Genomic DNA, 15,441 nt, shown 5'->3' with positions numbered 1-15,441 from the left:
GACGTGAATGACAGTGACGGCATGTTGCTTCCTCTACATTTCAGGTTGTGGTTGACTAGCGGGGCTCGTTAGTTTGATAAATTGATCAGACCTGCATGTCACGCGCACTAGCAACAACCTCTGTGTATCCAAGAACAATTCAATCAGTGGAAATGACGTTAGATCAGACACAGACTTCTGTAGTAGATTAGTGTTACGTTTCCAGCGTTGCGGCTCCGAACCGTGACGTTAGTTGGGACGGACGGACCCCTTGTTTCTTTAGACTAACTATATTAGCTTTAGCCTGGCTGGTAGCGGCTTTTTGCTTATTTCTTTAAGCTAACTATATTAGCTTTAGCCTGGCTGTTAGCAGCCTTTTGCTTGTTTCTTTAGACTAACTATATTAGCATTAGCCTGGCTGGTAGCAGCTTTCTGCTTGTTTCTTTAAGCTAACTATATTAGCTTTAGCCTGGCTGTTAGCAGCCTTTTGCTTGTTTCTTTAGACTAACTATATTAGCTTTAGCCTGGCTAGTAGCGGCTTTCTGCTTGTTTCTGTAAGCTAACTATATTAGCTTTAGCCTGGCTGTTAGCAGCCTTTTGCTTGTTTCTTTAAGCTAACTATATTAGCTTTATTCCGGCTGGTAGCAGCTTTCTGCTTGTTTCTTTAAGCTAACTATATTAGCTTTAGCCTGGCTGGTAGCAGCTTTCGGCTTGTTTCTTTAAGCTAACTATATTAGCTTTATTCCGGCTGGTAGCAGCTTTCTGCTTGTTTCTTTAAGCTAACTATATTAGCTTTAGCCTGGCTGTTAGCAGCCTTTTGCTTGTTTCTTTAAACTAACTATATAAGCTTTAACCTGGCTAGTAGCAGCTTTTTGCTTGTTTCTTTAAGCTTACTAAATCAGCTTTAGCCTGGCTAGTCGCAGCTTTCTGCGGAGGGAAATGGACGGGAGACGTTGAGATTATGTTGCATTAATCAGGTGATTTAGTTTGTATTTGCAGCGAACATAAAACACTGACTACTGTAGCTTCACTGACTACCCATCGTAACTATGACATCACTGTGTCAGAGGCAGCTGCTGCCTACGGCACTATATTACACACGGAGATCCTCACTTCCCATAACAATGAACCCCGTCGGTCTAACGTCACATACACACGCTGTCCACATGGCTACCTGTCTTAAAGGGGAAGGGTCGGCCGGTAATAATCATGTAAAGGGAGAACAGTGAAAGTTTACTATTCTATTAAGCAGTAAAAAAGGATTATGTCAACATCGCAACGTCCTGCAATGTGATGCTAAAACACAAAATCATTCAGCCCTAGTGAGAGGTGACGAAAATAAACTTTTTATTTTTTTTAAACAACATTTTAGCCTTGTCTTTATTTGTCAACGATATTGCATGTTGATATGGTCACAGTTAGCTGCTAATGACGTCAACGCCATCTCCTCATTTTCTTGTTTTAGTTATGGAAAAAAAGGTGGAAGACAAACAAATTCCTTCAAGTATCTCCCTTACCTCCGCTGGTGTAGATCTCTAGCTGGCGGTTAATGTTGCTCTTGTCCACCAGGGAGTGGAGAACGTTGAGGACGCTGTGGACGTTCCAGATCTTTGGGTTGTTCCTCAGGAATTCGATCTCCTCCTCTGACTTCTTTGCCGTCTTACAGCGGTACTGACTGAAGGACTGGAACTATAGGCAGAATAGTGTCATTCCCATATCGGCGTTCACCCTGCTTTATTTCTGCCATAAGATAGCAGTGAGATAGGTGACGTTAACCATGCGGGCCATTTCAATAAGCACAAAAAAAATAACCGTAGAAAAACGTGTGAAAGTCATGTTTGATATAATCCATCTGGTCATTCTTGTAGATGTATACAACCCTAGAAATGACTGGCAACTACTATTTGACCTGGCCTTTTTATTATTATTATTATTATTATTATCAGATTCTTACTCACGTTTATGTTTTTGTTATGGAAATGAGGATAAATTAAAAAAAAAAAAAAAAGAAGAATATAATGCACTGTACCTGGTAGATGAACTCATCAATGATGTCCCAGAGCCACTGGTTTGGCAGCTCCAGGGGGGCGGGGCCATCAGCATCTGTTTACAATGACAACCATTCTCATATGACTCGTCGTTCATTAGGAGTTACTTTACACTGATAACTACAGATGAGAGGAAAACGTAAGGACTGTTCTGGTAACTTACTGAGAATGTAATTGAAGAGGTTGCAGTAATTATAGTACGACTCAAACCTCTGGTCCAAAGTTGGTCCCCCCTGATGATCATGAAAACAATATTTCACAACAAATTACTGGGGGTTTTCATACATTTTGCAGGTTTCTTATTAATCAAGAGGGAGATTGATGAAGCGTTTATAGTAAGCAATTACTCACGCTGACTTTAGCGTAAATGTGTCTGTAGTACAGCTCCTTATAGAGGATGAGGAACACAGCATCTGTAGGAGATAACACGCAAACAATGACATGAAACAGTACTGAACTACACAGGGATGAACTTCATCAGTAGACTGTAAAACCTGTTCAACCTGTCTTGTAAACTGTGAACCCATCAACAAAACCAAATTACCTTTTGAGCTGCTTATATAAGTATCAGCTAAAATCAGTGGAAAACTATTGGGCAAAAATACATTTATTTTATCAAATTTCAACTTTTCCTAAAAGAAATTATGGTGTTATGTCGGCACAAAGGCAAAAACAGGACAGATGAGAAACTCACCGTTGCCAACGAGTGATGCGATGGCATCCGCCTCTGGCCAGGGAGAGTTTTTGAAGAAACGGTCAGTCAACTTATTCCAGCTGAACAGGAACAAAATATGAAAGGTATGAGAGATACTCATCACCCACAAACACACACAGCTTGAACGGCTCGGTTAAAGGCTGCGACACCACCACCATGGGGAGAGGTTTACCTGTTCTCATAGACGTCCTGGATCTCGTAGATCTTCTGCTCAATGCTCTCGCTGGACACACGGTTGGACTGCAGCTCATAAACCTTCTGGTCGATTAAGTCCGAGGTGGTTTTGTGGAAATACTGCAGGAAGTTCTTGATCACCTCTGGGATGACGTGGTAGGTCTGCTGCTCATACTGCCTCTCATAGGCCAGGTCTACTTTAGGGTCACCTGCCAGGAGAAGGGAGAGTGAGGAGGAGTCTCTAACACACTGGAAGGTGACATCATACGTTTAGATGCATTTTTCTGTGTATACTAACCGGTGTGCAGGTCGCAGTCGTTTGTGTAGGCGTACGGGTCGTACTGTAGAAACAGAGCAGAGAGGCATTTGTTACTAATGTACAGTCAATCAGGCAGTCATCATAACAGTTAGCTAGCTACGTCTACCACATACGCTATCCTCTACCTCACATAACTGCATTACTTTACACGTACGGTGATGTTAGGGTTGCTTTCTCGTCAGAAACAAGGCTACACCAATCATTAATATCATGCTGGCTCATCAAAGCTAGCTAACGTTACAGTTATGCCGGTGGAGTAAAGCTAGCTAGCTAGCTAGCTAACGTTAGCTAACTGGCTACCGCTACCAAGCGTGTCATTGTTATTATCAAAAAAGCATTCAAATATGTGGAGGAGAAATGTCTACTGACTTCTTCTTCCTCGTGGTATGGCATGGCGGCGGCGGGGGTGGTGGTGGTGGACATTATCCCGAGCTCAGAAAAACGAGGTTTGTTCGGTTAGCTAACGCCGCTAAACCACGCAGCTGTCGCTGGAGAGAAGACTGGAAGCGGAAGAAAGAAGCTGTGACGCGGATGAAACGGAAGTCATTGAAGCATTATGGGCAATTGTGTTCTAAATGCAAAATTCTAGATTCACAAGCAGAATTTGTCTAACTCATGTCCTAATTTTATACCTTTTCTCATAGAATTTAAATCTGAATTGAAGTCTCTTAAAACGTTAGATAACAAGAAAAGTATTAACATTGTGGATAATGTAGTCTTTTTTTCCTGAAACCTCTGACTAACTACACATTTCTGTGTTGTTGTATTTTTTGTTTTGTCTGTAATGTAATGTTTTTTTGATCATTGCATTGCATGTATGTGTATAGATAAAAAGAAATTGATGGGCAATTGAGTTTATGTAAGCATGGATGATTTTAAAACAGAAGAGATGATCACAACCTCTTTCCCTTTATGGCTCGGTCTGGGAGCCAACCCAGCTAACAATTTTTGGTTCCCAGAACGTTCTGAGAACGTTCGTTTTTGGTTGTGGGAACGTTCCCTGAAGGTTTGTTTTGGTTGTAGTTTGGTGGTCTGTTGGTTAATTGGAAGGTTTTCTTAACGTTCCGGGAACGTTCGTTTTTGGTTACAGCGAACGTTCTCGGAACGTTCCCCTAACGTTCTCTAAAAGTTACAACCTTTAGAGAACGTTAGGCGAACGTTCCGAAAACGTTGCAACCTTTAGCAAACGTTAGGGGAACGTTCCCTTAACGTTGCAACCTTGTGTTAGTGTTAAATGTGTTAGTTGCATTTTTTGTATTCCAGTTACATTTTAGGTGGACCTTTCTTTGAAGAACAATACATACCAAGAACATTACATTTGTACATCAAAGAAAAAAATGTTAGGCTAAATTGTCTCCAAACTGCCACAAAAGACACATAAGACGCTGCTGTTGCTGGAGAAGTCTCGTCTCTTCATTATTTTGATTTGCTTGACTTTACTTTCTGAATATATCTGACTAATATATCTGGATAACACTATCGTTCCTGTCACAGACATGTTAACTTGTAGCAGTTCATCAATGATTGCTTCCTTCCAGCAATGATTGCAATGCAGCAGTTTTCACACCATGACAAGTTGAAATGCCCTACGTTTTAAGACAAACAACCAGCGTCCCAAACGTACTGTTTAAGATATTTATGAAGCAACACTATTGTTTGGCTTTACTTTTATGCTATTTAAATATCCCCTCAACTTGTGTTTCAGCCTATGAATGCTAAAGTGTGTGCTCAAACTCTTAAAGAAAGGCATAAAGCTAGTAAAATTAGATTACATTTTTTTAATGCACCTGGTGGTATGGACTAGTGCAGCTCACGGAATTTAAAGTAAATACAAAAGTGAAAACGGTTGATGTGATGACATTAGGTCAACATGGAGAGTGGGCTGAGAGCTTGTACCAACTTGTGAATACCGTGAGGTGGCGTTATAGTCGCAGGGTGCTGCTCTCTGTAGAATGAAGAAGGCTCAGCTGTACATTCATGCCATGGACTTGTCAAAAGATAAGTTAATCAGAGCATCAAAAAGAAACGCAAAATTGATCGTGTCCCTCCAGATCAGGCTTCAACATTTAACAGAATCATTTAATATTACTCAGATGATTTTGGTGTGCACTGCTTTGCGTGTAGTATGTGATTTAAATCAATCTAAAGGGTCTATTGCTAATTGATTTGCTTTTAGAAGCCAACCTCCAGATTGTATCGTTTTTCTTTGTGTACTGTGTTAACTTGAAGGGCCGTGTGTGCGGCTGAGAGAAAATTGAGAAAATCGTGTGTGTGTGTGTGTGTGTGTGTGTGTGTGTGTGTGTGTGTGTGTGTGTGTGTTAGTGCTGACCCTCCCAGCAGACAGTTGCCTGTCTGATCCCCTCCTCAATTTGCCAATCGAACATCACATAGGTCCTCTTAAAAAATGGATTTCTTGCTGTGGGTTTGAAGGGAATGCAAAAAAGGTGAATGAGAAGTCTACCTGACGTGTTTGCCCCAGCTACCAGCAGCAGACGGAGTCCCTCTAAACATACACCTACCGACCCACCGGCTAGGGAACTGCCTGCATCCGATAAGAGATCTAGTCGACAAATTCAAGTGGAGGAAGGGGGTGTGGAGTAAAAAGTCGAATTGAAGAGAGGGAAAAAGGGAGAAGAGACATCGAGGGTGGGGAAAAGGTCAGGGACACGGGGGGTGGGGGGCTTTGGTTATCGAACTGCCAGACTTAAGGAGAGTGTCTACACCAACGGTTTGGCAGAAGAAACCAAGGAGACGAAGTGAAATAAACCAGCAACCCCCTCTCTCCAACACGACATATTTTTTCTCGCAAGGACTACTGTGGATTTTTAAATCTTTTTGACTTCTTCCAAAGACATTTTTTTGTGCTTTGGTGAAGTCCAGGCAACACAGAGTAACATTTGGACGTGCGTAATTTGGAGAGTTCATTGCCACACGGCGTCAGGATGCGCGTACGTCCGCTGCTGGTCTTCCTCTGTCTGCTGTGCGCTGGACGCGCTCAGAAGTTCTCTGCTCTCACGGTAGGAAGAGCTCATAACTCCCAGAAGACGTCTCATTCCTATTAACTTGTAAAAGTACGGTTTAAAGTGAAGGATATGCTTGTGCATTCCATGCGTAATATGTCGGCCAAAAGGACACCGTGTGGCAAATTAATTCAATTTTACGTCAGTCATGTGTTGTAACTATGAACAAATCTTCCTCTAACTTTCAGAAATACTTACTATAATGAACACAAGACAACATTTTAAATCCATCCTAACAGCGTTATGACCCATGCTGACACTGTTTTTTTTTTTTTTTAGATAATTTCTCTCCAAAAGAAGAGGCTGTGAAACATGTTTAAATATGGTTATATCTGGCAGAGTTTAAGATTGAGTTTAAAACTTTATAGATCCCCAGGTAGAGGTTTGCATTAGAAGAAGAGGTCCCTGGGTTCTCCATGAGTTGTGTGTATACTCCGTGTCCCCGTTTTTCAGGGTCTCTGCACAGAGTGTCTGAGAAGGCAGCGCTGCGGGCTTGCCTGTGGGGAGGTCACTGGTCTGTTAGCAGCGCCAATGCGCTTTGTTTTTAGTGCCTTTACCTGCCTGCCAGGGTCTTGTCTGCCTCTGTCCTGCTCACTCTTGTTGTGCCAGCAGCTCTGTGGCGGCTACTCTGCCAGTGTCAGCAGGTCTGCTGCACCGTGCACATGGCATTGTTTACAGCAGCAGGACAGCAGCAGCAGAGCAGTGCATCCTATCCATTGACCTTAAACTGCACATCTATAAAGACATATGGAGGAAATTTCATGGCCAAGATCAAGTACAGGTACAGTAGGCTAATACAGGAGTAATAATAGGGATCGGAATGTGCACTGTCAAAGGCTTCAGCCCTTGATTTAGAGGTTGATGTGACAGCTGCCTCCCCCAGAACCGTTATTTATGGTCCGGGTGAGGATGCCTTAATATCCAATTGGAAACAAATGACCATGAGTCGTTAACCTGCAGGTGAAGGGTCGGAGATCCTTCCTCCCTGATGGCACTAAGGAGTTGTGGAATGTTGGAGGAAGCGTTACGCTGAACAGATGCTCCCTCTGAATTATTTTTTTACCATGATCCACACATTCACACACACACACACACACACACACACACACACACACACACACACACACACACACACACACAGCATGAGTGCTGATGATATGAATGTTTCTTTATTGAGATTTCAAGGGTAATAATATTTACCCAACAGTTGATGTAAAGGTTACACAGATACAACTGAATTTTTCAGACATGACACAGCATCCACTGTGCTCTGGACATGACGGTAAGAATGAGAAAGGTTTCCATTTCGTTGCATGTTTTAGTGGTAACTGTGTCCGACCTTCCCACTGTGGCTGTTAGACCTTTATTGGAATAGCACATGGAGCAGTGGACTTGTGAGTGATTCATAGCTCATTGTATGAATGACACAGGAGAGGTTATTGTTAATGTCAAGAAGAAAACGGCTCCATGTGATATTTTGTGCATATTTGAGGTCGGATAGGCAGTTAAATATATGGGATATTGGCCCAGGTTATTCATGAGGCAGACTTTTCCATGGTCTATGGAAGTATGAAATTGTGTGTGAAAAGATGAGGGGGAATAGAACATTTGCTGCCTCTCTTTTAAACTCGGGGAAAGCAATTTTAGGATAATATATGGGCTCCATTTCCCCCTATGCTTTTATGAAATTGTGCACCTGCTCAGAGAGGGTTTCTATCAGTGGCCTTTCACACCAGCTCTCTTTCTTTTTAACATCTTTCACACCAATTAAATTTTCCTTTGATTGAGTTGGTAGCCTGGTTAAAGGCTGTCCCTTTCTTCCCTTTCCATCATGCTGGAAACTAATGATCCCCTTTGCATCCTTGCATCCACGCAGGAAACTCCCGCCAAGGCCATTTAACACGTTTGCCACGCCTCACAGCTGTGGCCCCCATTGACCCTGCAGGGCCGAGGTGTGAGGGGCCTCTCTGGGCTCTGGAAGCTGGGGCCTTCCAGCCCAGAGGGCCCTTATCGGCCTACAATGCGCACTCTGCTGGAGGCTCGCCTCCTCCTTACTCCATTCAATCCCACAATGCTGTGGAGCCAGGGGGAGGTAATAGGATTTGATTTGTATAATGGTTGGTCTCGGAAAAAAGAAGTTTCCCTTACACTCAACCAGACTCGCCCTCTCTCGCCTGTCTCTTGTTCCATTGCCAACCTCTTGTATAATTTGAGCAGATGCAAAAAGCATCTTCCAAGAGAGATCATGCAACAACAACAAAAATCGTGAAAGGAAAGAGAGCAACATGAAGGGAAAGAAAAATATAGAAAGTGAGAGTCAACTGTCTGGAATTAGACAAGAAAAGCACTTGAGCAATAAATGGGTTTGAGTCACAATATGTGTTCTGTCTTGTATGAGTCTCCTTTATGATAAATCAGGGTGGAAGCTTATGCTGCATGTAGCTGAGGCGGAGGCCATCCATCACTCCCCACCGGTTGCTTGATGCATGATGATGGTGCCGGCTTGGAGAGGCTAGAATGAGACATCAGGGGAATGTCAGGGGAATGTCAGGGGAATGTCGGGGCTCTGCTGCGGCCTCGCCCATCCATCACCACAGGCCAAAACACACAGAGATCTGCAGCAGACAGCTAGCTAACATTAGCACAACCCCAGTCTCTGATGCTTCTTCCTCTCACTGGCTTTCACATCTTATTTGTTCTCCTGCTTCAGTGTGGCCAACTGTGACTTTGTAAAAAAAAAACACTTGGATGTCTGATAGTGAATCTGGGTGGTTGATTTCATGGGTGGCTGATTTCATGGCTAACTGTTTTTCCACACTATGTTTTTGGAGCTTTATTGTAAACCTGCAGGCACTTGGCGCTCTGCTGTGTGCTGTACAGTGGACATCTAGCAGGAAGCTGGGCTGCTGAATGGCTCCGTTTGGGTTGTCAGTCTGCTGGCTTGCAGGGGCTGATGCTGATAATGCTGGTGTAGTGTGAGCACTGGGGTGGCCAGCATGAGCCATGGCAAGGCTGGCGGCCCACCACCAAGCATGGCTGGATGCACTTCGACGCTATCAGAGCAGTTACTGGCTTTGGAAGGTTGCAGTCTTTGCAAAAACCATCGTCAAAACAGCCTGTCACGCCTGCTGGACTTTATGTGAAGGGGTGAGCTGTGAGCGACAGAGTGGAGGGTGAGAGGAGGTCACCGCTGCAGAGGGATGTCCTAACTAGTGTGGGAGGACAGGAGTAGAGGGTGGGAGGGTACCGACGGGAGACTGTCAGTTAGATGAAATGGTGCGAACAATCCCAAAAACTCAGAGACACTAACTAGGAGGGGCAGTGAGACGTTACATCCCCAGTTTATACAGAGGGCAAAGACATGACTAGCTGTAGAAAGAGAACTAGAGTACCCCACTATTGTTCTTTAATTATTATATAACTATTCATTTCTAAGTATAACAGTAGTTCTTCTAAAGATCCCATTAGGTAACAGGTTCTTAGTTGATGAGAGACAATGTGGCATATGTTTCCAACCCATTGAGTAAATAAGTCCTCCAACCTACCCCTCTCGAATTCAGTGATGCAAACTGTGTCAGGGATTAAGTTAAAAGTGAAAAGAGCTCATTTTAATAGAAAATCCTCTGCAGTGTCAAAACCACATAACTATCGACCAGTGATACCCAACCTTTACAGAGTAAGGCCTTAATGTTGACGTGAAATGGATTTCATCTCTCAGATTGTTAAATTTGAAAGTGTTAGCAGCTTAAAAACTAGTAGCTGGGGCTAACTGGTGGCCTAGGGTTAAAGCACATCCAGCCTGGGACCTTAGTTGCATGCTATTCCTACCTCTTTCTCTTACCTATTTCCTGTCATCTTCCTTCTGTTGCTAATGAATAAGGGCATAAAATAATTCCCAAATAGCAATATAAGGTTTTAGACTTTCTTACCCCTTTTTCTATTCTTTTTATTATCTGATGACCCCTCAGATTTATCTTGGGACTTTTTGGGGGGTCCCAAACGCCCAAGATAAATACGTAGACTACACTGTAAGTCTGCCTTGCACAAAATAAATGCACTACTTAATTAGTTCCCTTTAGCCACAGGAAATAGACATTATTTACCATTCATACTCTGTTATTCCCAAAGGAGGAAGAGAGATTATTTTCCATTTTTCTGTGTAGAAAGATGAATGTTGAGACTTGGACACAGGCTGTTCTTGTGACGCAAGCAGCTCTGGAGTGCCAGGATACTTTTTTAAAAGCCTGTGGAGTAAGGGTTTGTAAAGAAAATAGTTTTTAGAAAAATGTCATTCAATCCAAAAGACTCGTCTTCCCTCCCTTGCGGCTCCTCTTCCGATGTGTTTGAACGGGCCTCTCCTCTCGGACCCCGACCCCCCCCGATAAGATTTATGAGCAGCAGGGTTGACAGAGTGGGATGTATCCCCCCTCCCCCACCCCCCCATCTGGCCCAGGGCGAACCCTGCCAACCCTCTTCCAGGTGCATGCAGCCCTGCTCGTCTGCAGTGGGCTGCCACCAAACCTCATCTCTCACTTCATTTGTAAGATGTCAGACACAACAATTTTTTTTAAATTGGGGCTCATCCCACCCCCTTCATGATTCTGTGTTTTTTCTTCTTGCTCTTTATCTTGTCACTTGCAATGCCATTTCTTCTGATAATTCACTACAGATACAGGCTCAGCTTTAATTGAGGGCTTTGAATCTCTGCTATGTGCCACAGACTGATAAGTGTCTGTGTATGTGTGAGTGAAAGAGGGAAAGTGTGTCTGTCCGTGTGTCTGCTGTGAATAGTTGAGAGGGCATTCAGACAGATTGTAGCTATCCGTGCAATCACTAAAAACCAAACAAAAAATAGCATAAAAGAAAAGAGGAAAACTGAATCATATGTACAAATATTTTTAAACAAGAGAAGACAAAGAGAGTCCAGAAAGATATTTATCTTTGGATATGGTGAAAACAGCACCTGCATAGGCATGGTTATAAAGTTTGTTTTTTTCCACTCAGCCCAGGTCATTATTCCCCCAAACTGAATGAATCATGCAACCTTTATGAAAACTCACACTGTAGCAGCACAAAGCTGCCTGACATCTCGTTTATTCAGCCACTTTATCATTCACTGTCTTTTCATTCATTGTAGCAGTCACAGCTTGTTGCCAACCCCCCTCACCACCGCCGCCGCCCCATTGTGTGGCCTGGCGAGGGGGTTTCATACCACGGTGGCAGATACAATGGTGGCATTGACACAGGTGATCCTGTGCGTTCAGCCAGGAGTCTTGTTTCTTTTTTCGTGGCTGAGTAAAACATCCTCAGGAGTGATTCCAGGTGAACGCCCATGCAGACAAAGAAAAGAGTAAGAGTCAGTTGAGTCTTCTCCAGCCCTTTAGACAAAGACAAAGCACGGCTGCACCCTGACAGACTTGTAGTGACACTGCCTTATAGTTGTGCGTTGCACTGTTCATCAGTGCTTTCCGGTGTATTCATTAAAGATGTTGCTTTTGAACATTCTGATACATTTTGAAACAGAATCAACAATTTTTTAAGGCTTTGGTAGAGGTAGTGGTACCTGTTGTGCGACTGACTTTTTGATGTGGTAGTCTGTTTTTATAAAATGCAGTGTCCCTACACAAGCTCCAACCCCTAGACTTCACAAATCCCACCAGAATCACACCTGCTGTTGTGAAGTTTCGAATTTTTTGGTGCATTAATTCCCCCCAAAATGGTTCATTTAGACGTTTTCTCTGCTTATCTCCTGCTTTCTTGCTTCTGCAGTTCCTGCGAGTGGATCAGGATAAGGAGTGCAACATGGAATGCACCGGAGCTCCCAGCAAGCCCCTGTGCGCCTCCGACGGCAGGACCTTCACATCTCGCTGCGAGTTCCTCCGAGCCAAGTGCCGTGACCCCCAGCTGGAGGTCATTCGAGGGCAATGCAAAGGTCAGGTCATGAGTCACTCTTCAGCGCCGCCTGGCGCTCTCGAATGCGCAGAGGGGGTCACAGTAGAAACTTGCGGGTTAAATTCATTTCAGCATAATTGATTCTTTGAGTGCTGGGAGGATGAGTGGGCTTGACAGTGAGAGAGTGGAGGGGGGTTGGGGGTTGCTGACCATTTCACACCATTTGTACTGATAAAGAAAACCCATGTCAATTTGTCAAAATTCTCCAATTAATTAGATTTTAGTGGCAGTCATTGTTTTTGTTTAAGGTTTTCATGAAAAATAAATACGAAGAATTAATGGTCTCTTTTTTATAATACTAGATGTAAAGATGTATGTATGGGACCGAGATGAAAAGCAAAAGGGGAAGGAGAGCCGCTGAGGTCAGGCGGCTCACAGACTCCCTCATTGTTGGCCGTTGTTGGAAGGAAGCACCCATACACCCCAATGGTGCAGCTCCGAACCCTCTCACCCCTGCCCCGCTCACTAACTCTATACCGCCAGTTCATCGCTCTACAGACTAGGGACAATGCCCCATTCTTACACATTACAATATTAGATCACTACTGCAGGGAGCGTGAGCGTAAGCATTTGCTTAAAAAGAAGGCTCATATGATGGAAAAGCATTCCACGATTTTAGGCTCGTTCTGAGTCTCTATGGTAACGTCTCTAAGCGGACATCTGGATGTGGCGGACAGGGCCGCGACACAGAATAGAGGATTCCTGCTAGGAAGCTGAAAGGGACGAGAATCCATGAAAGTCGTATTGTAAGCGTCAATAACGCTGGGTCTATAAGAGTTCGGACCCCCCTCTGCTTCTGGACGGCCGGGGTGAAAGACACAGCAGCAGCAGCCGAGTCAGCAGCCGAAGTAAACCAGAGGGCCGGTCTGGCCTAAAAGCACAGAGATGGGATTGTGTTTAAGGATGGTGAGACTGGCACCACATTTGTTTTCTATCACTGCGTTCGTATGATTCAAGTGTCCTGTCATTTTTTCCAGTCAGCTTTTTTAGTCGGAGCCCCCAAGAGAAGGACGATGGTTTTGGGTTTTTCCACTGGAGCTAACTTTAGAGCTCCACAACTTGCTGTTTTTATCCATCTGGAACATCCAGCGTCTTGTCTCCCCCCCCACGCCAGTGACCGTGATACACGCACACACACACACACAGACACGGTCAATCTACTGGTAACCATGCCAGCGACATTCAGCCTCCTGACCAAACTGGTAAACGTTTTTCGACTTAGCATCATTGTTTTAATGGGATTTGAACCTGCCAGCCAGTCAGGCCCTGCGAGGCAACTAAATGTGTCCCACCAAGTTACCATCAAACCCATCGCCGCCCAACATTTCCTGAGAGTTTGCACAGCTGGTGCTGGTGTTGGCCAGGTGAGATGAAGCAGCTGTGGAATGACAGGATGAGCCATGGCTTCGACAGAGGGATGTGAAAAGACTTAAGGTGCACATGGGTAAAACGTTGCTGACTCACATTTATATTCACAACACAGTTAGAGGACAGCTCATGCTGAAATGAGTAGACGTCGGGATTTAAGAGGAGAGTAAGACAGACTCAGAGACATTAAGGAAGGGTCAGGTTTTCCCCGTGCATCAGCCCTTTTGTTGGGTGACTGGAATGTTCTACAGGAGCAGCACGAGCTGCCTCGCTCAGTAATGGCTTTACCACCAGGCACTGTGCAGGCTTGTCTCAATTGCTTCTAATAGGACCCAGGGTGCTGGTTCTATTCCCAGCCACACAAGTATCTGCCGCTTCCGAAATTGTTTCCCCTCCATCTCACCTCTTTCCTTGCATTTTTCTACCATTCTGTGGTATTCAACATCTTCTGCTGGCTTTTTAAAAGTATGTTGGTTTTGTAGCTGTGCAGCATAAGAAAAAAAGCTGAGCTGTGGGTTGAATCATGGGTCTCTGTGATGTGTCGTGATTGTGGTGATTTGTGGTGCTCCTCAGATACATCCAGATGTGTAGCAGAGAAGAAGTACACAGAGCAGCAGGCTAAGAAGCTCTTCCCGCAGGTCTTTGTGCCTGTGTGCAACCCTGATGGCACATATAGTGAGGTAACATAACACATAAATGATACTTGTTTTGAATATGAGGCAAGGCTCTAGACTGAGAAAGCCCCATTAGAAAAGACTAACTCTTTCGTATCCACTTTTTGCAAGAATTCCTGCATGCAATGAATTAATTTATTAACACTTTCCCTTTATTTTTCAATCTTATATATGCCATTTCTTGTGCTGAATATGTGTTTACATGTTGTTTTGATTACAGGTTCAGTGCCACAGTTACACTGGATACTGTTGGTGTGTCACCCCCAATGGCCGACCCATTAGCGGCTCAGCAGTGGCCAATAAAAAACCTAGATGCCAAGGTAGGTAAAATCCCAGCAAAATGTCTTATAATGTATACAGTAATGTATGTTATATTTGCAGTTCAGTGCACTAGTACTGGCATCTCATTTGTTAACAATAAACCCGATTTATGACACATAACATTTAAATAGTACGCTGACTTGTACTAGAATGCGGTTTCTGTATTATTGTGAAGCCATGAAGATATATCAAATTCAACACAGCAAAGCATGACATTCTGTGTTTGCGGGGGGTGTAATCTTCAGTCCTGTGGGAAGGTGGTCAGTGACTGGACTGAGGGTTTGAGGGCCACCCGAGGACTAAGCGTTGCTCAAGGCTGGGTGCTGCCTGTGTAAATAAGCCGACTAGGAAATCTGTGCTGCAGAGTTGAGCAACAAAGTTAAACTGTAAGGAATGTAAGTGTTCTCAGAGGATGGCGTCTGCCAAACAATCAAATAACCAAAGCCACATGTCCTCCCAATGCGTCTCCGTGGGGCTGCCTCGGAAGTCACTGCTGTCTCAATAGTGAAAAAGCTCCAGTAGTAGCAGCAATAGTTAGTATTGTAACTGCCAGCTGCTTAATCATAGCTGTGTACATGAAATCTAAACTGTCAGAAAATACATCTCCACTGGCATGCAGTGTTTGGAGCAACTTCAAATAAATTAATAACATTTGAAAATTAAAAAGACAGAAAAGAAGTTTCCCGCTGTGGTTCAGTCCTTTAGTCTAGTGGCTGTTCATTCAAAGACTTGGGCCAGTTCTCGAAGGAGATGAAGATTTATACATTTTATTATTATTAAGGTTAACATGAAAAAGCTGTGGTTGTAAATTTTTAATTAAATGTTGCTTTGCAGGTTCAAAACAAGAGAGAGCTACTACAAGAGAGCCAGG

At 43.8% G+C, this 15,441-nt stretch overlaps 2 protein-coding genes across 4 annotated transcripts in view; one reads left to right on the top strand and one right to left on the bottom strand.

Annotated features, from left to right (window-relative positions):
- The window catches only part of eif3s6ip (eukaryotic translation initiation factor 3, subunit 6 interacting protein), a 7,212-nt gene extending 3,427 nt beyond the window's left edge, over nucleotides 1–3,785 (bottom strand). The window contains exons 1-8 of one of the 2 annotated variants that reach the window (XM_032522255.1): nucleotides 3,605–3,785; nucleotides 3,215–3,257; nucleotides 2,915–3,125; nucleotides 2,722–2,801; nucleotides 2,379–2,440; nucleotides 2,191–2,260; nucleotides 2,009–2,082; nucleotides 1,497–1,668 (exon numbers count right to left, since the gene is read on the bottom strand). In XM_032522255.1, coding sequence (XP_032378146.1) covers nucleotides 1,497–1,668; nucleotides 2,009–2,082; nucleotides 2,191–2,260; nucleotides 2,379–2,440; nucleotides 2,722–2,801; nucleotides 2,915–3,125; nucleotides 3,215–3,257; nucleotides 3,605–3,658 — 766 coding nt within the window. In that variant the 5' untranslated portion in view covers nucleotides 3,659–3,785. Of the gene's footprint in view, nucleotides 1–1,496; nucleotides 1,669–2,008; nucleotides 2,083–2,190; nucleotides 2,261–2,378; nucleotides 2,441–2,721; nucleotides 2,802–2,914; nucleotides 3,126–3,214; nucleotides 3,258–3,604 lie in introns of those variants that run through there. The other variant, XM_032522257.1, reaches the window with a different exon arrangement.
- Nucleotides 3,786–5,905: 2,120 nt separating this feature from the next.
- smoc2 (SPARC related modular calcium binding 2) overlaps nucleotides 5,906–15,441 on the top strand; it is a 22,996-nt gene continuing 13,460 nt past the window's right edge. For both annotated transcript variants that reach the window (XM_032522259.1, XM_032522258.1), the window contains exons 1-5: nucleotides 5,906–6,252; nucleotides 12,025–12,187; nucleotides 14,149–14,255; nucleotides 14,470–14,569; nucleotides 15,405–15,437. In XM_032522259.1, the coding sequence (XP_032378150.1) occupies nucleotides 6,178–6,252; nucleotides 12,025–12,187; nucleotides 14,149–14,255; nucleotides 14,470–14,569; nucleotides 15,405–15,437 (478 nt within the window). In that variant the 5' untranslated portion in view covers nucleotides 5,906–6,177. The remainder of the gene's footprint in view (nucleotides 6,253–12,024; nucleotides 12,188–14,148; nucleotides 14,256–14,469; nucleotides 14,570–15,404; nucleotides 15,438–15,441) is intronic.

Source organism: Etheostoma spectabile, chromosome 8, assembly GCF_008692095.1.
Source record: "Etheostoma spectabile isolate EspeVRDwgs_2016 chromosome 8, UIUC_Espe_1.0, whole genome shotgun sequence".
NCBI classification, from domain to species: domain Eukaryota; kingdom Metazoa; phylum Chordata; class Actinopteri; order Perciformes; family Percidae; genus Etheostoma; species Etheostoma spectabile.
This window is presented reverse-complemented; position numbering and strand designations above follow the sequence as displayed.